The sequence below is a fragment of the Gossypium arboreum genome, chromosome 2 (genome assembly GCF_025698485.1).
Source record: "Gossypium arboreum isolate Shixiya-1 chromosome 2, ASM2569848v2, whole genome shotgun sequence".
Taxonomy (NCBI): Eukaryota; Viridiplantae; Streptophyta; class Magnoliopsida; order Malvales; family Malvaceae; genus Gossypium; species Gossypium arboreum.
The window spans coordinates 63868279-63896005 of NC_069071.1; the positions used below are offsets into that span (position 1 = coordinate 63868279).

Sequence of the window (27727 nt, forward strand, 5' to 3'; positions counted from 1 at the left end):
TTTAGTTTTTTTTTCACGAAACAGCTTTGAACGTTTTTGAATCTACAAATCAAAATTTAAACAACTTTCTTCTCCAATCTCTAACATTGATTGTTAGATCAACTTGAATGTAAGATATGTTATACTTTTTGATGGGTCATAGAATTGTTTCTTGGAGTTCGTTAACCGGACTTAAAAAAAAAAACCTTAATAACACAGTGACTTAAACAAAAACCTTTGAACAATTTAGTAATTTAAATGAAAACTATCGAATAGTTTAAAATTTTATAACTTTCTGAATTTGAGTAATCAAAATGTAAACTTACTGATAGTTTAGTGGCCTAAGGTGTAGTTTACGCTATATATTTAATATGAATAGTATTATTTGTTGAATGGAATAATAAAGAGTTTGATGTCTCTTAAGTAAAATATCAAGTTCAATATTATGAATTGAGAAAACAACATTAGAAAAGCTTCAAAACCTAATTTTACTACAAATATCAAAATATCTCAATATATATATATATATATCTCCAAACGGACAATTGTTGTTTGCCTTTAGTATTGACAATGATATAGTCACTACTATATAAACAAGACACTCAAGTTGTCCTTCAATGCAACCCCTCCTCCAAGTAAAGAGAAAAAACCAAATCCATGGGAAGCTTCATTTCATCATCTATTCTCCTTCTCTTCCTATTATTTCCCACCATCATTCAACATGCCAAGCCGGCCATGTCTCTCCCTTTGTCAACGAATTCACGTTGGATCGTGGACGAGGAAGGGCGACGTGTGAAGCTAGCATGCGTGAACTGGGTGTCACACCTCGAACCAGTAGTTGCAGAAGGGCTGAGCAAGCAGCCAATGGATATGATCTCCAAACGGATTGTGACAATGGGGTTCAATTGCGTTAGGTTCACTTGGCCACTGTTTCTGATCACCAATGACTCTTTAGCCTCTCTCACCGTTAGACAATCGTTTCAAAGACTTGGTCTGCTTGAATCCATCGCTGGAATCCAATCCAACAACCCTTCCATCATCGACGTTTCCCTCATCAAAGCTTACCAGGTATCTAAATTTTTCACTCCTTGGTTTCTCCGATTAGATCGCCATACTAAAGAAAGAAAAAAAAAAGAAGCTAAAGAAATTAAGAAAGTGAAACTTTTTGGAGACCCAACTTTCAAACAAACTCAAACGTTGCAGCTATCTTGTTAAGGTTATCTCAAACTTTACGGTATTAATTGATTAAGGCTTATCCAAAGTCTCCAAACTAACCAAAAAATCGATGAGTTTTTCTTTTTCTCTACATTTTCTTGTATGATATGGCCGACATGCGGTTGCTTTCCTAATAGTTTATAGGAAACACTTGGTCAAAATACGATGATAGTTACAAATATATTCGTGATTGGTAAGAAATATAGCGTTGTAGTTAAAAGAATTAACCTTTACTCGCATTATTTTACCCCTAATGATTCAAATATCAATTGACTTTGACTACCCATCTCTGTGTGTGTGGTTTTCTTTTATTTATATATGGTGTTAGAATTTAGTTTCTTTTTATTTAAAGAAATTTAAGGTTTAAAAGTTAAATTTATTTAAATTTCTAATTTTATTTCATTACATAGCCATTTAACAAAATAAAAATTAAATTTCAAACTTACTAATGGTAGTTTGTTGTTATTTTATTAATAAAAATTCCTAATGAGTTTCTTATCAAGGGAATCATATATTTCAGGCAGTGGTGTCTAGCCTTGGAAAGAACGATGTAATGGTCATACTTGACAATCACTTAAGCAAGCCCGGTTGGTGTTGCAGTGACTTCGATGGCAATGGTTTCTTTGGTGATCAGTACTTCAACCCTGATCTATGGATCACTGGGCTGACTCGGATGGCCACCCTATTCAATGGTGTCACCAATGTGGTTGGCATGAGCTTGAGAAATGAGCTCAGAGGCCACAAACAAAACGTAAATGACTGGTACAGGTAAAAAAAAGCTCCTCTCAAGCAAAATCAGATTTGGAAAGGGTGAAAAAAAACATAATGGGAAACTCATTGCAGTTATGTTGATGAAATGAGTTATAGGTACATGCAGAAAGGAGCGGAAGCAGTTCACTCAGCAAACCCAGATGTTCTAGTTATACTTTCTGGGTTGAGTTACGACAGTGACCTGTCATTCATCCAAAATCGACCAGCACAGCTCAGTTTTAGTGGGAAACTAGTATTTGAGGTGCACTGGTATGGCTTTTCGAATGGGCAGACATGGGTAACTGGTAACCCAAACCAAGTGTGTGGCAGAGTGGCGAAAGACATGATGAGGAGATCAGGGTTTTTGGTGGATCAAGGATATCCCTTGTTTGTGAGCGAGTATGGGGTGGACCAAAGAGGAACCAATGTAAATGACAACAGGTACTTGAACTGCTTCTTAGGTGTGGCAGCTGAGCTTGACCTAGACTGGGCATTGTGGACACTGGTTGGGAGCTATTATCTCAGAGAAGGCGTCATTGGGTTAAACGAGTACTACGGGGTCTTGAATTATAACTGGTGTGAAACCAGGAATTCAAGCTTCATTAAGAGAATTTCAGCTCTCCAGTCTCCTTTCCGTGGTAAGCAAACCTATATTAATTTGCCTTCCCTTCATACAGTTTCTTGAACAATGAACCCCATTGTTTGATTCTTCCACCAAGGCATGCAGGTCCAGGTCTATCAGAAACCAAACTGCATAAAGTCATCTTCCATCCGTCAACGGGGCTTTGTGTCATAAGGAAATCATTTCTTGACCCTTTGCTCTTGGGTCCCTGTGCCAACTCTGAATCTTGGAGCTACTCCTCCGACAAGACTTTGGTAGTAAAAGGAACTTATTTCTGCTTACAAGCAGATGAATCCGGGACACTGGCGAAACTCGGTATCTTCTGCAGTGACTCGAATTCAAAATGGGAAATGATAGCTGATTCCAAGATGCACCTCTCATCTAAGCTCAGAAATGGCAAATCCATTTGCCTAGATGTAGACTCCAGCAATGCTATCGTCACAAACAGTTGCAAATGCATAAGTAAAGATAACACATGTGACCCTGCCAGCCAGTGGTTCAAACTCGTCGACAGCACAAGGAGCAGAAGTGAGGAACAATCATTCTTACATTTTGACTCCATCTTCGACTTGCCTGGGAAGGGTTTCCCCTCGAACCTTCTAGTTGTCTCTATATAAAAAGTGTAAAAATAGAACGTCGGTAATGACAATATATCGCAAAAAAACAAAAAGAGAAATAAAAATAAAGAACATATAGATTTTACGTGGAAAACTTTTCGGAAAAAAACCACAAGTAGAGGAGAAGAAAATTCACTATGTCGAATTCGAATAATTACAAGAGGAGTAGACTATGTCTATTTATAGGCTTGTAAAACCATATTCTAATAAAAGTGTAGTAAGATTGAAATACCTTATTCTAATCAATATCAAATAGATGGTGTTTAATAAGGTTTAAAAAATCTTATTCTAAAATAAAATAAAATAAATGTAGTTCTATATGGATTTTACTTTTATTTTATTTTACCATTATATTTTATTTAAATAAGGATTCGGGTCACTTAATTCTATCAATCTCTACCTTGACATGAATTCTCAATGAATAAGTTCTTCATCATGAACTCTCAATGAACAAGTTCTCCACCTCTTCCATAAAACCCCTTAAGGGTTTAACTTCAACAATGAACAGCAACTAAGTCTAAGCAATGCTCAAACTTGTTTATAGGAAGTGACTTAGTCATCATATGTGCAGGATTTTCATGAGTACTAATTTTGCTCATAACAATATCACCACGAGCAATAATATCACGAACAAAATGATACTGAACATCAATGTATTTTGTTCTCTCATGAAACATTTGATCTTTTGTAAGGAAGATGACACTCTAACTGTCACAAAATACCGTGCTAATTTGAAGGTCTTCATTGAGTTCACTAAAGAGTCTCTTCAACCAAATAGCTTCTTTACAAGGCTCAGTAATCGCCATGTACTCAGCTTCAGTGGTAGACAAAGCGACTGTAGTTTGCAAAGTGTCTTTCCAACTGATTGCACAATCTCCAATTGTAAAGACATAACCTGTGAGAGATCTTTTTCTATCAAGGTCTCCAGCAAAATCAGCATCAACATACCCATTGGCTCCATCTCCAGTTCTTCTAAACTGTAAGCAAACATTAGTAGTACCTCATAGTATCTTAAAATCCACTGAACTACTTTCCAATGTTCTTTACCGGGATTCGCCATGTATTTGCTAACTGCACTGACTGCATATGATAAATCTGGACGTGAATAAACCATAGCATACAAGAGAGATCTTACTGCACTAGAGTATGGAACATGTAACATGTACTTAATCTCATCATCTGATTGCAGAGACAAAGCCGATGAAAGTCTGAAATGGGCTACTAAAGGAGTATTAACAGGCTTAGCACTCTGCATATTAAACCTGCAAATAACTTTCTCAATGTACCTCTTCTGACTTAGGTACAATTTACTTTATTTTCTATCTCTAAGAATCTCCATACCAAGTATCTTTTTTGCTAGCCTCAAATCATTCATCTCAATTTCTTCACTTAGTTGAGCTTTGACCTTTCTTATCTCTCATTTATCTTTCGCTGCTATCAACATGTCATCAACATGAAGGAGTAAATACACAAAAGAACCATCACTGTTTTGCTTAAAGTAAACACAATTGTCAAAGCTACTTCTTTTGAAATCATAAGAAGTCATAAAGGAACCAAACCTCTTGTACCACTATCTTGGTGACTGTTTCAAACCGTAAAGGGATTTTTTCAGCAAGCAAACATAGTCCTCTTTTTTTAAGACTGTAAAACCCTCTGGTTGTTGTATGTAAATATCTTCCTCATGTTCTCCATGAAAAAATGCAGATTTTACATCTAACTGCTCAAGCTCCAAATCATGCATGGCCATAATACCAAGCAAAGCTCGAATCGAACTATGTTTCACAACTGGAGGGAACACATCTGTAAAGTCCACTTTTGGAATTTGACTATAACCCTTTGCAACAAGCTTTGCTTTATATATGAGTTCTTCAACTCTTGGAGTCCCTTCTTTCTTTTTAAACGTCTATTTACAACGAACAACCTTTTTACCTTTAGGAAGTTTCACAAGATTCCATGTTCTGTTTTTGTGGAGTGATTCCATCTCCTCTTGCATAGCATACCTCCACTTTTCTAAGTCTTCACAGCTAACCGCCTCAAAATAATTAGATGGCTCTTGGTTTGTGTGACAGCCCAAAATTGACCCTAGTCGGGAAGTGGTTTCGGGACCGCTAAACCGAGTCACCGAAATGTTTGAATGTAATATTTATTGTCTAGAATATGTAATTATGAATGTGTGAAAATTTCAAGTTCCGATTTAGCCGATTGCATGTGAATTCAATTAGTAGGACTTGTGTGACACTTTTGAAAAGTGAAAGGCTAATCTTGTGACAGCCCTAAAGTGACCCTAGTCGGAAAGCGGTTTCGGGACCGCTAAACCGAGTCACCAAATTATTTGAATGTGATATTTATGGTCTAAAATATGTGAATATGAATGTGCAAAAATTTTTAAGCTTCGATTTAGTAAATTGCATGTGAATTTAGTCAAAAGGACTTGTGTGACACTTTTGAAATGTGATAGGCTAATCTACAAGGATCTAATAGTGCATGTAGTCAAAGGAGGACTTGCATGTCAATTTTCCCCCTAACTAGTAGTGGCCGCCATGAGCATGAGGATGGACAAAATGATATGGGGTGAAACATGTTGGAAACATGTTGTGTTAGTGGGTTATGGGAGAAAGAAAAGAATAAAGGGTTTGTAATAAAGAAATGAATGGGAAGGGTGATGAGAAAAAAAAAGTTGTCTCATCCATGTTCTTCCCCCCCCCTTTAGCCGTGACTTGAGAAAGAAAGAAAAGAAGAAGTTGGTTCTTCTTGGCCGTGAATTGAAGGAGGAAGAAGAGGGGAAGTTCAGCCAAGGTGGTTCTTGGGATTAAGGTATGATTAATGCTCTTTCATTGAAAATCTTTGTATATTTGGAGTGGTCATCAAGTATAGAAGCTAGCTCATGGCAAATGTTTTTGTAAATTTATGAAGATGACATTCGGTCATGGATGGTTGTATTTTTTTTATGTTGTTTTTGATGCTTTAGAGTATTGAAGGTTGATTATAGATAAGTTGAGCTTGGTAAAAATTGAATAGATGTGGCTTAATTGCTTAATGACAATCGGCTATGTTGAAGTGAAAATGTTTTGCAAATTGGTTATGGACATTCGGTTAAGGGAGAGTATTTGTGTTAGAAATCAAGATTGGATAGTGAGTTAGGCATGTGATCTTTGTGTTCGATTATTGAATGGAAAACTAAAGGGATGAGGTTGCATGTTGAGCTTGTATTCGAATAATACAAATGAATTGCTAATGTGAGATGTTATGTGTTAATATGTGAATTAAGTGATAATTGATAATCAACTAAGTAGCTACATGGCATTTAGATATATATTATAGTAGCTGATTTTGGATTTGATTCTCATTGTGAATTAGTAGTTGATATGGAGATTAGACCGAATGAAATTTAAAATGTTAAAGAAATTATTTCGGCTAAGTGCTAACCTTGTTTATATTAGCCGAATGTGTAAATGTATACCATGAAGTGGTTTAGCTTAAAGTGAATCAAGGTTCTTGGAAGGTGAATTGCCGGGGATGGTTTAAGAAATGAATCTAATTTTGTTATGTATGTGATGACATTGCTGAATGTAAATTGAGTTGTTGAATTGGTTGATTTAGTTCACGAGCTCAAGGAATCAATCTTGCATAGCGGGAAGGCGAATATAATTGAATAGCCGTTTTGAAATTGTTCAACAGTATCCGAGGTAAGTTCTCAAGTGTTTGAACTTTACTTTAGTATACTTGAAGATTGTATAAACTTAGTAGCGAGAAGGATGAATTTATATAGTTTAAGTGCCGAACTAGTCTTGACAGATTTGAGTTACTGCAGTGTTGTAACTTTGAAAATACACCAAAATTGTAGAAGGCGAGTTCGAAGTTGAATAAAATATGAAAATGAAGCTTATTGAATCTAGTGTCTTATAAAAGAAACTATGTAAGCAAAGGAATTTCCTATGAAGGTATATTTAAAGTTGTGCGGGACAGTGTCGGAATGACTCGAAATCCCTGTTCTGTTTTTGAAAAATCATTATAATTTGTAAAAAATGGTTATAAGATAAGATTTATATGCTTAGACTCCTTAATGAGTCTAGTTTCAAATGGAACCAAATAGAACACATTATGAATTCTGTACAATGAAAAATTCGATTCAGTAGCGAAGAGTGGTCAGATTAGTCAAACAGTGAAACAGGGAAACTTTAAGAAAAATCTGGTATTGATTGGCCAAACATAAAATTCTGAAAATTTTATGGGTGAAAGATACATGAGTCTACATTCGGGAAAATTAACGGCAATTGATTTTGAGTTTTGTAGCTCCAGTTATAAACAACTTAGTGACTGTTGGTTAGAAAAACTGCTTGTAGTGAATATGTGATTTTGTTGTAAACTTTGATGAAACTATTTGAGTTGCTTATAAGCTATTGCTGAAATTGATGTACAAGAAAAATATGAAATATGTATGATATACATATGTGTGTGATAAGGCCGAATGGCCAATGCGATGAATGTGAAAGTGTATGTATATGTGATAAGGCCTAATGGCCGATGTGGTGAATGTGAAAGTGTATGTATATGTGATAAGGCCTAATGGCTAATGTAAAATATATGTGTGATATGCATATGTGGCAAAGCTGAATGGCTAATGTGAATGTTGTAACATGTGATTAAATGTACATTTAACTTGGAATATGTTCCGGGTGAGACCCGATGACTACGTGTGGAGATTATGACCGGTAAGACCCGATGACTACGTGTGGAGATTATGTCCGGTAAGACTTCTTTTATAAGAATTGCTTATAAAAATACGCAATGCTGAAAGGTTAAACAGTATGTACTCCAAGTTTATATGTGAGCTTGATTTAAACTAAACCATAAGGTAGTTATGTGATGTATACGAGAGCAATCTATGAGACTATTCCTATGATTATGATGAGATGTGCATATTTGGATAAAGGGGTGGTATGCCCGAAGGAAGAGTGAAATAGAAATACGAACAACTATGTTATAACTTGATTGTTATCTGTTGACGCTGCTTGAAACTTACTAAGCATTGTAATGCTTACTCCGTGTACTTTGTTTCCTCTGTTTTATAGATCTCATTTGGAAGCTACAGGCTCGGGGATCGTCAGCAACTAGTCACACTATCACTATCCACTGTTTGGTACTACTATGTTTTGGAATATCTTATGGCATGTATAGAATAGACTAGTAGTGAGAGGATATCTTGGTTAATGTATAGGACTACCCTTTTGGTGTAGGTCATGTACCCTTCGGTTTTGTGTAAATTTGGATAGCCATGCGAAAATGGCTTAGATATACTTTGATCATAGCATTATAATCATTGTATGTTGTTTGTCAAGAGGTATGGAAATGTTGGTAACGGTTAGCCATGGGAATGGTCATTCATGATCACTTTTGGTATATGTATGACAAACTCTAGTTGATCCATGAAGGATCATGAAATAGGTAAAGTTTACCTTAAAAATAGATGCTGGTAGCAGTAGTGATGTGAATGTGAAAAATCACTAAAAATAGTAGAAAGGGAATTAAATAGTGAATAAATTATGCAGTCGAACCTTGATGAATCTATTTTCATAGGAAAGTAACGAAACGATCATATGAACAGTATGTTAAGAGATATTTAAGTTTTCGTGAGACAGGGCCAGAACGGTTTTTAGATTCCCTGTTCCAACTTTGGAAATTCATTTTAAATTAACCAGAGATAATTAGGAGTCATGCCATATATATATAGATTCCTCTTTGAGTCTAGTTTCTATAGAAACAAACGGCATCAGTATTGAAGCCCTGTACAGGAGATATCCAATTCGTAACGCACGAAGGTCAGTGTAGTCGATCCCTGCAATAGGGAGACTTTAACCAATAAACTGTACTAATTGGCCTGACCAATAATTCTAGAAAAAATTTGTAGATGCATATATGAGTCTAGTTTCAGGGAAAAATTACGAAACTGGTTTTCGAGTTTTGGAACTCAAGATATGATTTTTTTTTAAAGTGACAGTGACGCAGTTAGCCAACTGCCTGGAAAATTTTTCAAATGGACTGTGAAAGTGAATGGTTTAAGCCGTTAACCCCTCGTGTCCGATTTCGGTAGCGGACTCGGGTACGGGGTGTTACAAATCTATAAGGACCTAATAGTGCATGTAGTCAAAGGGGAGGACTTGCATGTCAAATTCCCCCCCCCAAGTTCTAGTGGCTGGCCATGACAAGGAATCATGGGCAAAACATGTCATGAAACATGTTTTGTTGGTGCATTAGGGAGAAACAATAAACAAATAAGTATGGGTAATAAAGAATGAAAAAAAATGTGTGTGAGTGAACCCCCCTTGCCGTGTATTGAGGAAAGAGAAGAAAAAAAATTTGTTCATCCATTTTTCTCCCTTGACCGAAAATACTAGAGGAAGGAAGGAATTTTGCTTCATGTTTGGTTTTGAAGAGGATTAGGAAGAGGTTGGCTATACTTGCATCAAGATTAAGGTATGTTTGAGGTTGTGCCATGAGATTCATGCATGTTTTTAGTTGCTAGCTTGATGTTCTTGTTAGCCCATGGTTCAAATCTTTGCTATGTCATGGGAATGAAATTCGCCAAAGTGAATGTGGTGTTAATGCCATTGCATGCTAAATATCAAGCTTGATAATGAAACATGTGATGGGGATTGAGGACTCTTAGATTTTCTTTTAGCATTTTTGAAGGAGATACTAAGTTCTTTGTTTAATCATGACCAAAATTATGGTGTTGTGGTATTCGCCATGGTATATCCATAAGTATGATTCATGCATGTTGCATGGTAAGTAAGATTTAAGCTTTGGATATGTGTATATATTTGGATATAAGCCACTTGAGAATTCGGCCCTTGCACCTACATGAATATATGTTTGCACATGATGTATTGGTGTGACATATATACTATTTCAAGTGTATATTTGCTTGTGATGATGTTTGGTTATGAAGTAAATGAGAGAGGTGTATTGAGCTACGATATGTAATGCGTTAGTAGTAAAATGTATGCTGTTTTGTGTGGTATTAAGTGTATAATTGGCCTCAACATGGACATGTATATTCGGCCACATGAGGGGAAATTGGTGTGCATGCATTCGGTTAGAGGCAAGCATATTGATGCCTATTCTTGGCTTAGAAAATTCGGCTAAGAGGAATATTAACTAATGTGTTGAGTTTGATTCATGATTTCACACATATGCGACTTTGATGCCTAATGAGTATATATATTGGCTAAGTATCTTGTATTCCTCTTTTCAATGCTCAAATGATTAAGTCAATTTGTTTGTTTAATTAAGCTCAAGAGCCTAGAGGATCAAGTTGGATAAGGGAAGGAAGAAGTGATCGAATAGCCATGAAATCGTTCGACCACATCCGAGGTAAGTTTTAAGCGATTAATCGTTGAGTAAATTCAATCATAATAGGACATAATGAGTTGATTTGATAAGATATGATGTGGCCATGATATGTCTTAAGCCCAAATGGTAAGTTCATAAGTGTTTGGACTTGGAAAGTTAAGAGCAAATTGTAATAAATTGCTTGGACAGCAGCAGTAATGTGATTTTAGAAAATCACTATAAATTGTTGGTGTGGAATTATAGGCTGAATAAAACATGTAATCAAATCTTAGTTGGTCTAGTTTCTTATAAAAGAGACCGTGGAAGCAAAGGAATTTCCTATAAAGAGATATTTAAAGTTGTGCGGGACAGTGTTGGAATGACTCCGAAATCCCCTGTTCTGTTTTTGGAAAATCATTATAATTTGTACAAAAATGGTTATGAGATAATATTTATATTCTTAGACTCCTTAATGAGTCTAGTTTCAAATGGAATCAAATAAAACACATTATGAATTCTATACAATGAAAAATTTAATTCGTAGTGAAGAGTGGTCAGATTGGTCAAACAGTGAAACAGGGGAAACTTTAAGAAAAATCTGGTATTGATTGGCCAAACCTAAAATTCTGAAAATTTTATGGATGAAAGATACATGAGTCTACATTCGGGGAAAATTAACGGCAATTGATTTTGAGTTTTGTAGCTCCAGTTATAAACAATTTAGCGACTGTTGCTCAGGAAAAGAAAACTGCTTGTAGTGAATAGGTGATTTTGTTGTAAACTTTGATGAAATTATTTGAGTTGCTTATGAGCTATTGCTGAAATTGATGTACAAGAAAAATATGAAATATGTAGGAGATGTATATATGTGATAAGGCCTAATGGCCAATGTGATGAATGTGAAAGAGTATATATGTGATAAGGCCTAATGGCCAATGTGATGAATGTGAAAGAGTATATATGTGATAAGGCCTAATGACCGATGTGATGAATGTGAAGGTGTATATATATGTGATAAGGCCTAATGGCCAATGTGATGAATGTGAAAGAGTATATATGTGATAAGGCCTAATGGCCAATGTGATGAATGTGAAGGTGTATATACATGTGATAAGGCCTAATGGCCAATGTGATGAATGTGAAAGAGTATATATGTGATAAGGCCTAATGGCCAATGTGATGAATGTGAAAGTGTATATACATGTGATAAGGCCTAATGGCCAATGTGATGAATGTGAAAGAGTATATATGTGATAAGGCCTAATGGCCGATGTGATGAATGTGAAGGTGTATATATATGTGATAAGGCCTAATGGCCAATGTGATGAATGTGAAAGAGTATATATGTGATAAGGCCTAATGGCCGATGTGATGAATGTGAAGGTGTATATATATGTGATAAGGCCTAATGGCCGATGTGATGAATGTGAAACATATGTGTGATATGTATATGTGGTAAAGCCAAATGGCTAATGTGAAATATATGTGTGATGTGTATATGTGGTAAAGCCGAAGGGCTAATGTGAAATATATGTGTGATATGTATATGTGGTAAAGCCGAATGGCTAATGTGAAATATATGTGTGATGTGTATGTGTGGTAAAGCCGAATGGCTAATGTGAATGTTGTAACATGTGATTAAATGTACATGAAACTTGGAAATATGTTCCGGGTGAGACCCGATGACTACGTGTGGAGATTATGTCCGGGTAAGACCCGATGACTACGTGTGGAGATTATGTCCGGGTAAGACTTCGTAATAAGAATTGCTTATAAATATACGCAATGCGAAAGGTTAAACAGGTATGTACTCCAAGTTTATATATGATGCACACGAGAGCAATCTATGGGACTATTCCTATGATTATGTGACATCGGTTTAGTGTGAGAGGTTATGTGAAATCATACGATATATCTATGTCACATGAGCTCACTTTTATGTGAGAGTTTATCTGCCTATTGTATATGATGAGATGTGCATATTCGGAAAAGGGGATAGTATGCCCGAAGGAAGAGTGAAATAAAAATACGAACAACTATGTTATGATTTGGTTGTTATCTGTTGACACTGCTTAAAACTTACTAAGCATTGTAATGCTTACTCTGTTTACTTGTTTCCTCTGTTTTATAGATCTCATTGAAAGCTACAGGCTCGGGGATCGTCAGCAACTAGTCACACTATCACTACCCACCGTTTGGTACTGCTACGTTTTGGAATATCTTATGGCATGTATGGAATAGACTAGTAGTGAGAGGATATTTTGGTCAATGTATAGGACTACCCCTTTTGTTGTGGGTCATGGACCCTTTGGATTTGTATAATTTTAGATAGCCATGCGAAAATGGCTTATAAATGTTTTGAGCATAATGTTATAATCATTCGATATGTATATGCTCATTAAGAGGCATGGAAATGTTTGGCAATGATCAGCCATTAGAATGGTTCATCTTGATTATATTTTGGACTATATATGCAAGAGGGTTAGTTGAGTCATAGAAACTATGTGTTAGATAAAGTCTACCCTAAAAATAGATGCTGGCAGCAGCAGTGATGTGGATGTGAAAAATCACTAAAAATAGTAGAGATGGAATTAAATAGTGAATAAATTATGTAAATGAGCCTTGATGAATCTACTTTCATATGGAAGAAACGAAACGGTCATATGAGTTGTATGTTAAGAGATATTTAGGTTTTTCTGAAACAGGGCCAGAACAGTTTCTGGAATCCCTGTTCCGACTTTGGAAATTCATTGTAAATTAACCAGAGATAATTAGGAGTCATTCCATATATGTATAGATTCCTCTCTGAGTCTAGTTTCTATAGAAACAAACGGCATCAGTATTGAAGCCCTGTACAGGGAGATATCCAATTCATAATGTGTGAAGGTCAGTGTAGTCGAACCCTGGATTAGGGGAAACTTTAACTAATAAACTGTACTAATTGGCCCAACCAAAAATTCTAAGAAAAAATATGTAGATGGACATATGAGTCTAGTTTCAGGGAAAAATTACGAATCTGATTTTCGAGTTGTGGAACTCAAGTTATGATTTTTAAGGTGACAGTGACGCAGTTAGCCAGTCGTCTGGAAAAATTTTTAATTGGACTGCGAGAGTAAATGAATTAGTCGGTTAGCACCTCGTGTTCGACTCCGGTAACGGTCTCGGGTACGGGGTGTTACAGTTTGCATCTATATCTTCAGCCACATTTAAAGCATAAGCAACTAGATTAATCTCAACATACTTCTTTGGAGGTTTAATTCCTCTTCTAGTTCTGTTTTTGGTGATAGAGTATTGTGGTGAAAAAACAACTCTATTCTGAATTTTTGTATTGGCTTGAAGAGTCGACTTTGTTGTAGATTCTGGATTAATCTAATGCTCCACCTGCTTTTGATTTTCTTTATTGGAAGACTCTTTAAGAGATAAGTTAGGTAGCATAGTAGTTTCATAAAAAACATCTCTGTTAATCATAACTTTTATATTTTCAGGACACCATTACTTATACCCTTTTACACCAGCTTTATAACCAAGAAAAACACATTTAATGGATCTCGGTTCCAAATTTCCATTATTAACATAAGCATAGGTAGGACACTCATAGATCTTTAAATCAGAATAGTCAGCAGGATTACCAAACCATACCTTTTGTGGAGTCTTTTTCTCAATGGTAACGAATGGAGATCGGTTGATAAAAAAACATGCTGTAAAGGCTGTTTCGGCCCAAAAAGACTTTGGTAAGTTGGCATTTGACAACATACATCGAACCTTCTCCATGATCGCTCTTTTCATTTGTTTTGCAACGTTGTTTTGCTGTGGAGTATGATAAACTATCAAGTGTCTCACAATCCCTTCTAGCTTGCACAGTTTATTAAACTTATCAAAACAAAACTCTAAGCCATTGTCTGTGCGGAGGTATTTTATTTGTTTTCCTATCTGTTTTCCAATCATAGTTTTCCAAGACTTAAATACAGAAAACATATCATTTTTCTGCTTCAGGAAGAATGCACAAACTTTTCTAGAAAGATCATCAATAAAAGTTAGCATATAATTAGCTCTACCTCTCGAAGGCACTCTGGATGACCCCCACAGATTAGAATGAATATACTCCAATGTTCCCTTCGTGTTATGGATTTCTCTGGTGAATTAAACTCTTTTTACTTCCCAAAAATGTAGTGCTCAAAGAACTTTAGTTTGCAAATTCCTTGCCCATCAAGAAGCCCTCTTTTGCTCAATTTTGTCATGCCATTATCACTTATATGCCCTAGGCGCATATGCCAAAGTTTAGTAATATCATCATCTGACAAGGAAGAGGAAGCGACTGCTGCATCACCAGTAACAGTAGAACGCTGTAAAACATATAACTTGGCAGTCTTTCTCTGCCCTTTCATCACAATGAGGAAACCTTTGGAAATCTTTAAAACCTACTTTTAGTTGTGTATTTGTACCCTTTTGAATCAAGAGTACTCAATGAAATTAAATTTCTCTTCAATTTTGGAACATGTCGCACATCACTAAGTGTTTTGACAACTCCGTCAAACATCTTAACTTTAATCATTCCAACACCTGAAATTTTACACGAAATATTATTTCCCATCAAAATAACACCTTCAGACACTATTTCGTAAGTTGTAAATCAATCCCGATTGGGACTCATGTGGAAGGTGTAGCCCAAATCAAGGATCCATTCATTTTTCACTTTAGAATTGTTGATAAAAGTGACTAGAAGTTCACCATAGCTATAGTCTTCTACAACATCAGCTTCACTGGAATTTTTTGGTTGTTTTCCCTTTTGATTTGCTGCCTCCCTTTTGATCTTATTCTGTAGCATATAGCACTCAGATTTAATGTGCCCTTTCTTCATGTAGAAGTTCCAAGTTTTACCTCTGTTTGAATACTTCGATCTACCCTTAGATTTATCACGAGGGTTCCTTTCCTGTGTCCTTCCACGATCATCATCAGTATTCCGATCTTATCTCTTATGAACAATGAGACCCTCACCTTGAGAGTTAGTTTTAACCATAAGATGCTTCATATTATCATACGAGGTCAAAGAATCGTAAACCCCATCAACTGTGAGAGACTTGCGGTTATATAAAATCGTGTCTCTAAAGGTTGAATAAGGTGGGGGCAATGAACAAAGTATAATCAACCCTAGATCTTCCTTATCATACTGAACCTCCATGGCCTCTAAGTTTGAGAGAATTTCTTTAAACACTGTTAAGTGTTGGTACACAAATGCACCTTCCTCCAAATGATGAGCATAAAGACGCTGCTTCATATACAGCTTACTAGTTAGAGTTTTCGACATACATAATTGTTCCAGCCTCTTTCATAATCAAGCGACGGTCTTCTCCTTCAACACATCCTATAAAATTTTGTTAGACAAATGCAGATGTAACTGTGTTAACGCCTTTTGATCCTTGCACTTCTTCTCTTCCTTTGTCAATGTCGAAGGCATCTTATTTACCCCTAGCAGGGCTTCCTCTAAGTCCATCTGTACAAGAACTGCCTGCATCTTCATCTGCCACAATTCAAATCTGGTGTTGCATCCAACAGCATGATTTCATATTTCAAAAATACCATTACCGTGATTGAGATGAACAACCTGGAAGCTCGGATACCAATTTATAAAAATAGAACGTCGGTGATGACAATATATAACAAAGAAAAGAGAAATAAAAATAAAGAACACACAGATTTTACATGAAAACCCTTTCGGGAAAAAACCATGGGCAGAAAAGAAGAAAATTCACTATGTTGAATTCGAAAAATTACAAGAAGAGTAGACTATGTCTATTTATAGGCTTATAAAATCATATTCTAATAGAAGTGTGGTAAGATTTAAACACCTTATTCTAATCAATATCAAATAGATGGAGTTTAATGAGGTTTAAAAAACCTTACTCTAAAATAAAATAAAAAAAGTGTAGCTTTATATGGATTTACTTTTATTTTATTTTACCAATGTATTTTATTTAAATAAGGATTCGGGTCACTTAATTTTAACAGAAAGTTTTTATTTATTTCTTTTTTAGAGAAGTAAATAGGGAGAAATTACAATTAAACATTTCCAAGAAAGTCTAAATCCAGATATACATGCAACTAAAACTATGCTAAAGGGCATATATTCTATGGTCCAGATAACAAAGCCAGACCTATCAGAATACTAGGCCTTATATTTTCTGTTGGAATTGGACGAAATGTTTCATTATGCATTTCCTCCGTTTTTACCAGGCCTTTGTTTTAGACTTGCTTTTTTTTTTAAATGTATAAACTATAAAGGAAATTATGTTGGTCATACAAAATCCAGTTCATATGGCCAATAAAGACAATTGCCACTTCGCATTTTACTTGGCAAATTGAAGTTGAAAAACAAAAAATAAACCTTGAGGTGTCAATTTTTCCTCTAAATATTAGTCTCTTATGCAAAGAATAAATGAACATCAAAATGTTCAAAAAAAGAGAGAGTATAGATCAACCTGTATGAACTAAGCGTCGTATTACTGAAGATATATAGTACAAGAATTAAGCTAAGTAAAGATGTAATCAAGACTTTCAATATGATCAAAATTCCAATAAATAAGATATTTTATTTTTAAGGTGTTTGATGACAAGAAAATCTCTACTAATATCATTATTGAAAACTAATTCAGTGCAACTTTTGAAAAATTATATAATTACATTGATCGTATTTTAAAAAGCCACATTGTACTTATTTATACACTGTTTATTTAGGTTCAGTGATGATAATGAGAGAAATTAACTTGTTCAGTCAAGAATTGATTTTTGCTACATATTCTTCATGATGGAGTATAATGATAGTTGCCTTATGGTATCTTTTTTTGCACAATTTTACAATGTTCCCCTTACCTGGATGAACTGTGCCATAGCCCTTCAACTTAGGTCAGAAGTTTTTGGCTATTGACTAGAGAGATAAAGGAGGGGCAAATACATTTCTAAGCCATTAAGGAGAGGTTTTAAGCTTAAAGGTTTGGGTTTGTTGAATGGACGAATGGAATTCATAAAATACGAAAGGTTCCTAAACAATATGAAATCTTAAGGTTTAGCAGAAAAGTGTAACACTCCTCACCCATCCAAATGTACAATACAAATAGAAAGTGCTATGAAGCACTAACATGACAAATACCTTTCCATTTAAACTTGTAGAAAAATAGGAATGTTACTTAATATGTTAAATGTTACTCAAATCCTTAAGGAATTTACAAGAAATTAAGGAAAAAAAAAGGAGTAACAATACATTAAGTTGTCGCCAAGAGCTCACGCCTAGGTGGCACTAGAGTTATTATTATTATTATTTTGCTAAGGAGATTCTAAGGCAGCTTAAGCCACTGCCTAGATGGTACTAACTAATAGTGATTATTATACAAGGAGTTGTGATACCCCAAACTTGAATTGGTCTCCCAATCCTAGTGTGTGACATCACATTACGCTACTGAAATAACTCAAACTAATTCAACATAATTTCACCAGGTTTAATTTACATTTATCAATAGCATAATAAATAAATCATTTAATAAAATCATTCACATGCATTCATAAGGTCTAAGATCTTTTTTCATATAAACTCGAGGTAATACTAAGTCAAAATTAGAGTTAGGACACAACTCCAAACTCTTTTGTCAAAGTTCATGGTTTGTCTGAAAACGTGGAGACAAGGGACACCATGTCTCAAGACAAGCCTGATAAACATGGTATTACATATTTTTTGTGTTTAATTTGGTTTATTGTTGAATTGAACCATGCTAATTAAGTGCTTTTATGATCTAATCTTGTCAGGGATGCAATTGGTCGAAAACAAGCTTAAAATGGCCAAATTGAAAGATAATCATTAAATTGGGGCCTAATAAAAAAGATGGAGAAAGCCAAGGAGTTATCAAATTTTGTTGACTTTGTAAAAAGCCAAAAATAGGAAGATATTATTTTATTTTTATTTATTTTAATTTATTAGATTAGTTAGGCTATTTTTAGTAAACCCCATGAATATAAATAAGGGTATTTTGTTCTTTGAAAATCATCCCTTCATTTTGTATTCCTACTCCAATTTGGAATAGAATTACTTTTCTTTTTCTTTCACTTGGACGTTAACATTTTATAGCTTTGTTTCAAATTTTTGCTTGGTTTATAAAATTGGGCTAATTGCCTTCCAAGTACTTTTCCTTCCCAATTTCCATCACCTTTCATACAAATCCCATCATCTTCCACAACTTTCAAGCATGAATAATTTCATGCTTCACTAAATTTCATCTTAGCTTTAGGTCAGTGTTCTTTCTGGTCGGGAATCGTGAGATTCGTGTTCATACTAAAAATCCTTCCAATCGGTATTCAATTTTTCCTAAGTATCGGGATAGACCAACCATCCCTTAAAATTAAACTCAATTTCAAGTCAAAGTTCACGTTGGTTGAAGTCATGTTTGCTGACAGTTGGAGAAATGAGTCGGTCGTGCTATATTCGATTCTCCGAGAACAAATCAAGGAATAAGTGATCGGGTTTAAATGACCCACGCGGTTGAGGCCGTTAATTTGAGTTGGGTTCTTCAGAATGCAAGGCTTCCAGAATCTTGAATCGGGAACACGTGTATCTCAGTTACATAATCGGTAAGGGTTAGTTTGCAGGTCTTACCAGAACCAGCTACTAGAGGAGGAATTGGTGGTTAACTCATTCTTAACTGCTATGACCAACTTATTGTTTGGAGGAGAAGATTAATTTTCGAGGATAGATTCTTGATACGAAATTTACCGAGTCTAAGGCTTATTTTATCTGTTTACACAAATCTGAATTTATTTCTAGTTTACATTTATTTTCAATAGTATTCAATTGTTTATTTTAGCTGATTAGATTATTTTACTTTCTTAAACATTCTCAAACTCTCCAATTTACTTGTTTATTTTTGTTAAAGGTACATTTGGAGTCGTGGGCACGACTCTTGCCACGACCCTTGACACGACGAATACTCTATTCATAAGTGAACACAGAAGTTGATTACAACATCCAATCCCTATGGACTCGACCCTACTACCACTCTTTACTACTATTTAGAGTTATTTTAGTAGGAATTATTTTTTGTGGTTTCGACGCCCATCAAATTTTGGTGCTGTTGCTGGGGATTGGAGATGTTATTCTAATTTCTATTTATTTTCTTTATGACCAGATCAGAATCGAGAACTTTAGAACCTGAACCAGAAATTGAGAAATTGGCCCGACAACTGCGGAAAAAAGCCATTTATTACGGTAAATGGCCAAATCCTGGATTCGAAACTATATCGTATACGAAAGAAATTTTCTCGTTTGATAAACCAAACGAGATGGCTGAACAGACGATATGCCAACTCGCTACTACACCAGATGAACAACAACCTTTATGTATAACCTATCCAGCAGGAGGAATGCTGTTCGAGTTAAAATTTGGTTTGTTTCATCTACTACCCACTTTTCGTGGATTACAGAATGAAAACTCGCACACCCACCTTAAAGAATTCCATATGGTGTGCACAAGCATAAAGCCTCAGGGAGTAACGGAAGACCAAATCAAACTTCGTGCTGTCCCTTTTTCATTAGCTGACTCTGCTAGAGAGTGACTATTTTATTTACCTCCAGGATCTGTCAACACATGGTCTGACATGTCTCGTTTGTTTCTTGACAGGTTTTTCCCTGCAGCCCGAGCAGCCGAACTAAGAAGGGACATTGTGGGAATTTGTCAAAAGGATGCTAAATCGCTCTACGATTACTGGGAGCGATACAAAAAATTGTGTGCAAGTTGCCCACAACATGGACTGACTGAACAATCACTCTTGCAGTATTTCTATGAGGGATTACTCTTGATGGAGATGAAGATGATAGATGCTACAAGTGGAAGGGCATTAGTCAATATGACTCCTCAGAGAGCACGAGAGTTGATTTCAACCATGGCTGCTAACTCTCAACAATTCCGACCGGCCACAGAACCCACGAGATGGGTTCATGGGTTAAGTTCTCTATCTCTAGAAGATAAAATTGATAAGTTGACTAATGGTTGTCAAACTTTGTGATAAACCATAATTTATACATATTTTTATCCCATGCTTAACACATTTATGGATGATTTCTCCTTAGATTTGGTGAATTTGATGCTCCTAATCCTTTAATTTCATGTTTTATACTTAGGTGAGCATAGGAGAGTAAAAAGAGCGAGAACCGGGCCGAAAACGGAGAAAATGGACCCATATGGAAAATCAACACGGCGTGGACTTCCTCACACGGGTAAGCCACACGACCGTTTCTATTTGGCAGGATCGAAGCACGACTTACACGGGTAGACTACACGCCTCTGCCTATTTAACAGCCTTGACCACAGTTTGGAGCAATCGCACACGGGCGTGTCACACGGGTGTGTCCCTGTCAAGCCCAAGTATAGTCCTATTCGGAAAAGACCACTTTTGAGGGCTCTTAGGCATTCTAAAGCCTATTTAAACACCTGAGGAGGCACTTAGAATAGACACACGGAGTAGGAAGCAATGAATTACTAGAAGAAAGTGGATTGATCCATCTCAGAAGCCAGATTATTCATCAAGACTGAAGATCTCCCTTCAATTTCCATTCAGGAGTTTTGCTTTTTCTTTATGTTTTGTATTCATTATTCTTCTGAGATGTTTTATTTTATAATTATGAACTAAACCCCCTAAATACCTAAGGGGAATGAAACGTAAGACGGATCTTGCTATTATTATCTGAATTGTATGATAAATATTTGACTTGTTCTTAATTATGTGTTCTTAATTCTTGTCTTAATATTCCAGGATATTGATTCAAGTTAATGCGCTTATTCAGAGGAGAAAAAGTCCCTGTCTAAGAGTAAATTTGTCATAATTAAGCGGAGTTGATTGTACGCCTAGAGATAGGGTGACAAGATTTTGCCGGATTAGGGTGAAACCTAATAAGGGGATCCATAAATCGAGTTAATGCAACACTAGGACGTTAATTAGAAAGAGATTTCAATTAATCAACCTAGGGTTAGAATTATTAGTCTCGAGAGAGATAATAATATAACTTAGGGATTTCTGATTCAGAGTCAAATAACAAGTGAAGTCTAGGTGGATTTTTCTTGGGTATTGTCTTAATCAATCGAGTTTTCCCACAAGCTTTTCCCCAATTTTCTCTTTGTGCACTCTTAGTTTAGTTAATTACTTTAGATAAACAAATCCCTTAATTTTTAGGCTAGATAATAAAAAGAAAGTAATTACTAGTACTCTTGGTTCCTTTGGGTTCGACAATCCGGTGTTGCTAAAGCTATACTACTGTTCGATAGGTACACTTGCCTTCATCGTGATAATAGTTAGTTTCAAGAACGATTAATTATAAATTTTTAAAACCTATCGCAAATATCACGTATCAAGTTTTTGGTGCCGTTGCCGGGGAACTAAGATATTAGGAACACTCAATTTTTATTACTTTAGCCATTTTACTCTTATTGCAATTTATTTGTAGTTTAAATTCACTTTTCTAACTTTTCCTTTATTTTCTTCTGATAGGCTTTTCTAGTTTATGACCAGAAGAAACCCGTCAGGACCATTACTTTTTGACGGTGAGATCGATATCACAGTTCACAGAAATTGAAGAGAAACAAGGCGAAGCTTAAGATACACAGAGGAAGAGTAAGAGGACGATACTTCAACCACAACCGAGGAGATGGCTGAAAACCAGGAAAATCCGATACCTCCTGCGATTGCCGCTGATCTAGTAAATCAGAGTCCTACTCCATGCACTATGTATGGTTATGCTAAACCTACTGTAACAGGAACTGAGTCAAGCATAGTTAGGCCTGCTATTGCTGCAAATAATTTTGAACTGAAACCTAACACAATTCAAATGATACAATAATTTTTTCAGTTTGATGGTTTGCAGGACGAGGATCCCAACGCTCACTTGGCGAACTTTTTGGAACTTTGTGATACATTTAAAATCAATGGCATTTCTGATGATGCCATTCACCTTTGGTTATTCCCTTTTTCATTGAGGAACAAAGTTAAACAGAGGTTGAACTCGTTACCACAAGGGTCAATCACTACTTGGGAACAAATGACCGAAAAAGTTTTATTAAAATATTTTTCGCCGGCTAAAACAGCCAAATTAGTAATGATATCTCTTCTTTTGTGCAGATGGATTTAGAAACACTCTATGACACATGGGAGAGATACAAAGACCTTTTAAGAAGATCCCCTCACCATGGGTTACCACTCTGGCTACAGGTTCAAACGTTTCACAATGGCCTAAATCCTTCGACTAGACAGATGATTGATGCAGCTGCTGGAGGAACTATCAATAATAAGACACCTGAGGATGCTTATGAATTCATAGAAGAGATGTCACTGAATAATTATCAGTGGCCAGTCATGAGGACAAAATCGACGAAAGCAGCCGACGTTTTTAACATCGATTCGGTCACCATGCTCTCTAACCAGATAGAACTTTTGAATAGAAAAATTGACAGTTTTCTTGGTTCTTCACAGGTTCACCCAGTAATGCAGTGCGAAGCAAGTAGAGGTGGATCAAGCAATTCAGAATACCCACTTTATGGCCACAACATGGAGAACGAGCAGTTAAATTACATGGGTAATAATCTTCGATCTCAAAATAATCCTTATAGTAACACTTACAATGCAGGTTGGATGAACCACCCAAATTTTTCATGGGGAAGCCAAGGAAATGCTAACAAAATTCATCTTGGTGTTAGAAACTCATTTTCAGCATACCGAGACAGTATTTAAGAATTAACAAGCGTCGATCCAAGGGCTCGAAACTCAGATACGACAGCTTGCCAAATTAATATCTGAATGACCACAAGTTAACTTGCCAAGTAACACTGAATCTAACCCAAGGGAACAACTCAACACAATTACCATCCAAGATAAGGAAGGGTTAGTTACACCTGAACTAGAACTGAGGTAAGAAATTATGGTAAGTAAAGGTAAAGGTGAGGTGGACCACAATGACTAAAAACAGGTAAGTAAAGAATTACCTGAACTAGAACTGAGGTAAGAATTACCTTGACGTGTACCAAACCCAAATGCGACAAGGAAAGACCACTCAGACGAACAATTTGGTAAATTCCTTAAACTTTTAAAGAAATTACATATTAACTTTCTATTTATTGAAGCGCTTTCGCAGATGCCGGACGTAGTCAAATTCTTAAAGGAGCTTTTAACAAATAAGCGAAAGTTGGATGAGGTGTCCCATGTGGAGCTAAATGCGGTTTGCTCAACCATGCTACAGAATAAGCTGGCCAACAAATTAAAAGATCCAGGGAGTTTTACGATTCCCTGTTTAATTGGTAGCTTAGATGTTAATAATGTTTTGGCTGATTTAGGGGCTAGTATTAATGTCATGCCTTACAAAATGTTTAAGCAACTAGGTCTTGGGAAACCCAAACAAACTAGGATGAGTATTTAATTAGCCGATAAAACAATCAGATTTCCTAGGGGGATTATTGAAGATGTACTCGTTAAAATTGACAAATTTATGTTCCCAGTTGATTTCGTTGTTCTAGACATAGAGGAGTATAGTAACATTCCTTTAATTTTAGGGAGGCCCTTTTTAGCAACTGCTAGAACTATAATTGATGTTGGTACAGGTGAACTCACACTTCATGTAGGAGACGAAAGAATCACCCTTCAAGCTTGTAATTCGAATAACACATCAAAAATTGAATGTGGTTGTATAAATCATACTATTAAAACTGACCATGTGGTGCAACCTACTTTGTAGGAAACAGGTTCGAAGAACATATATGAACCATGTTCAAGAAACATTAAAGGACCTATCTATGAAGAATGAAGGCTACAAATCAAGGAGCTAGATGAATGGCGGACACATAAACCGAGAACACACCATAAACCAAAACCAAACTAGGATGAGTACCTCACCAAATCAACTTAAGGTTGGAGACAAAGTACTACTGGATGCAGCAGATCCTCGCATTGCCACTTCTGAACCTAACGGAGCAATCCCTCTTACGGTACTCAGTATTTTCCCATATGGTACAGTCAAGGTAATTCATCCCAAATTCGGCACTTTTAAGGTAAACAGTACTTGTCTTAAACCTTATGTTGATAAAATTGATAGCAGGGATGGGGTGTGTAAACTCCTCGCACCACCATGACCATGCAACAGAAAGGTAAGTCGTGCTTAGACTATAAATAAGTGCTTCTTAGGAGGCAACCCGAGCACTAATGATGTTAACTTCTTTAAAATTTTAGTTTTTGACATCTAATCACTAACTAAGTCATTGAAACACATGTTTTCTAATCCACACGGTCGGGCACACGGGTGTGCCTTAGGTCGTGCTCACACCATGAGAGGAGACACGACTGTGTGATACGGTCGTGTGAAAACAGGGTAAAATTTTTCCTTAACATGGGATGCGATAAGTTGCCACGGCCGTGCGACGTGGCCATGGACGAGTTTGTCAAACCAAAACGGGCGTCCGACATGCCCATGTCTATAAACCGTGGTTGAAACTGAGAATTTAGCACTAGCGTGTGACATGCCCGTGCCCATCAATCGTGCTCAAGACTGATAAAATACCACTGGCGTAGACATCTATACACGGGCATGGGAGAAGCGAATGAAGCAGAACAAGGCCATTCGACACGGCCGTGTGCACCCACACACCCAAGGAACACAGGCATGGGCTGAATGCCAAACACGCCCAAATTTAAAAAATCGCGAAACACACGGGCGTGCCCCACGGCCGTGTGCCCCAACATCTATATATACCCCTCACTATTCACACCCCTTTCCCCAAAATCCCTAACCCTAGCCGCTGCAACTTCACACGCCCTACCTCCCACGCCCGTGCGCCAACCATAGTACCACCTTCGATGACCCAAAGCTCGACCCTCTTGTGTATACTATGTCAACCTCACGTGGCAAGAAGACCGCCGTCCCCGCTTCGAAGAAAAAGAAAGGAGCAACATCATCCTCGGGTCCTACTGCTGAGATCCATCACGCTTTCCTCCAGTTTCCCTTGGGACCCCAATAGGAACTATTTTAGATATTATGGTCCTGACCCCTAGGTGTGGGCCGCTGCATTGATTGGGCCGCACTTGAACAAATTCAAATGGCTGATGCGGTCTGAGCCCTTCTGACGACTGAACCGTAGGGGCTCTTCTATGAGATCATCGAGCTGACTATCTCGAGCTCACAATGAAACTCTGCTCGACCTTCCATCTTCAAGTCATTATGATAAACTTCGATGATCCTGGAATGGTCCAGTTTCGCCTTGGTGGTTTAGTGTGCCAGTTGAGCGTACCGGAGTTCGAAATTGCATTAGGGCTGTATACGGAGGAGTTCATGGACAACAATGAACTCGAAACCCTCCATCGCCACATCCACTACTCTTCCTCAAAGTGCTGGAAGGACTTCATCCCTGCCTCGGCCACCTATGATCCTAGCTGCTCTAAGGCATCAGCCCTCGCCCCATCCCTGCAATTCCTACACGTCATCTTGGCTCACATTTTGACAAGTCAGCGAGAGAGCACCGGCGTCGTCAACACTCACGACGCCTATTTCTTATGGAGCATGGCGAACGGGCACATTTTCAACCTTGCCTATTTCATTGCTCTCGCCATCCACCATCAGACGGAGCAACATAGGAGAGGAGTCATCTCTATCGGGCCCTATGTGACTCGATTGGCTCGGCACTTTGGGCTCCTCAACACAGCAGCACAATCATCCTCCCTTACTCTCATCAGCTAGATGTCCCCACAAGGCATCTCGAGCATGCTACATATGAGGATGATCGAGAAACGACGTGGAACCTACCCTCTTCAATACTGCCTCGTCTAGTCCACCGAGGAGGAGGACCTAGAGGACATTACTGATGATGTCCCTCCACGTCATGAGGACCCACCGTCTCAGCCACCACCCATCCATCGTCCAATTCATGCGGCGGCTTCATACTCTAACATCTCTGAGCGCCTTACTTAATTTGCGCAGCAATGTTTTCAGCACTTTGATCACATTGATGCTACTCTTCATCAGATTTGTCAGTACCTTTACATCTCATCACCACCACTACCTCGCGAACCATCCGGCGATGACGTTGTTTAAAGACTTTTTATTTTTTATTTTTATTTCTACTTTTATCTTTATTTATCTTCTTTAAGTAATTTTTATTTTATTTTCCTTTAATATTATTTTAATTTTAGGTTTTATAATTTTTATTGAATAATTTATAGTTTCGGCTATTTCATTACGAGTAATTATGCTTCCTTATATTTCCTAAAGAGTTCTTGATTTTATCACAGTTATAAAGAGCTCCAAAGCTCATCATCACTTAGGAACTAAAAACTCCAATGGAAAAGGTTCTCCACGACTACCATATCCTACTCGACCACGACCATAGCTACTACCAGATATAATATTCTTTTGGCGCAAGACTTATGGACTAATGAACCTCTACCACCACCGAAGTATCCTCCTCCACTCTCATCATTGCCTTGACCGATTATTCTCCATAACTCCAATTCAAGGAGTTCATTCATCATTTAGGAAGTTTCACTTCTCTCCCTATCTTATGATTATATATCTATATTTTTCAATATATCTATCTTTGTACATTGAGGGAAATGTACATCTTAAGTGTGGGGGTCTTTTATATCATTATCAAAAATCCCTGAATTTTGTCTTGTTCTCATGTGATCTTTTCATACCACTATTAGAATGAATTTTGATTAAGCTATAATTTTTATTGATATGTCTTGAATTAAAATATAGGCATTTATGCATTGATTGTTTAAACTTTAAGACATTAGGGAATCAAGCATGATAAGTTGATTTTTGAGAATTAAAAACTTTTAGGTTGTTTCCCTAAGTTTAGGTATTATCTTGAACTGAAATTACAAGTTTAAACATCAAAAAGCCATAATTTTTGTGAGATCTTGAGCCTTTAGAGCATATGTTATTTCTTTCATACTCACTTTTATTATGAGTGCGTTAGTATTGATTTGTTATTCTAGAACTTGCTTTATTATGCATGTCAAGACCACACCATTTGATTTGATATGTCGAGATGATAAAGGCACTTAGGTTTAACCTACTCACTCCACAAAAGCCTACCTTCATAATTAACCCTTAGTGAACCCTTGAGCCTAACAAGCCATTAATTGATTTACCCTCAATATTAACCCATAACCCATTATTGTTGAAATCCCCTAATTT

At 36.7% G+C, this 27727-nt stretch overlaps 1 protein-coding gene and 1 non-coding gene across 2 annotated transcripts; one reads left to right on the forward strand and one right to left on the reverse strand.

Moving 5' to 3' along the window:
- Positions 1-532: 532 nt before the first annotated feature.
- On the forward strand, positions 533-3414 carry LOC108466521 (glycosyl hydrolase 5 family protein-like). Its single transcript, XM_017766887.2, has 4 exons — positions 533-1047; positions 1715-1962; positions 2062-2582; positions 2672-3414. Exons 1-4 carry the CDS (start codon positions 637-639, stop codon positions 3181-3183), a joined length of 1692 nt encoding a protein of 563 aa, XP_017622376.1. The 5' UTR covers positions 533-636; the 3' UTR covers positions 3184-3414.
- A 19215-nt stretch (positions 3415-22629) lies between these two features.
- LOC128289789 (small nucleolar RNA R71) lies at positions 22630-22739 on the reverse strand. The gene has a single exon (XR_008279432.1). It is a non-coding gene; the product is annotated as a small nucleolar RNA R71 (small nucleolar RNA).
- Positions 22740-27727: the final 4988 nt, after the last annotated feature.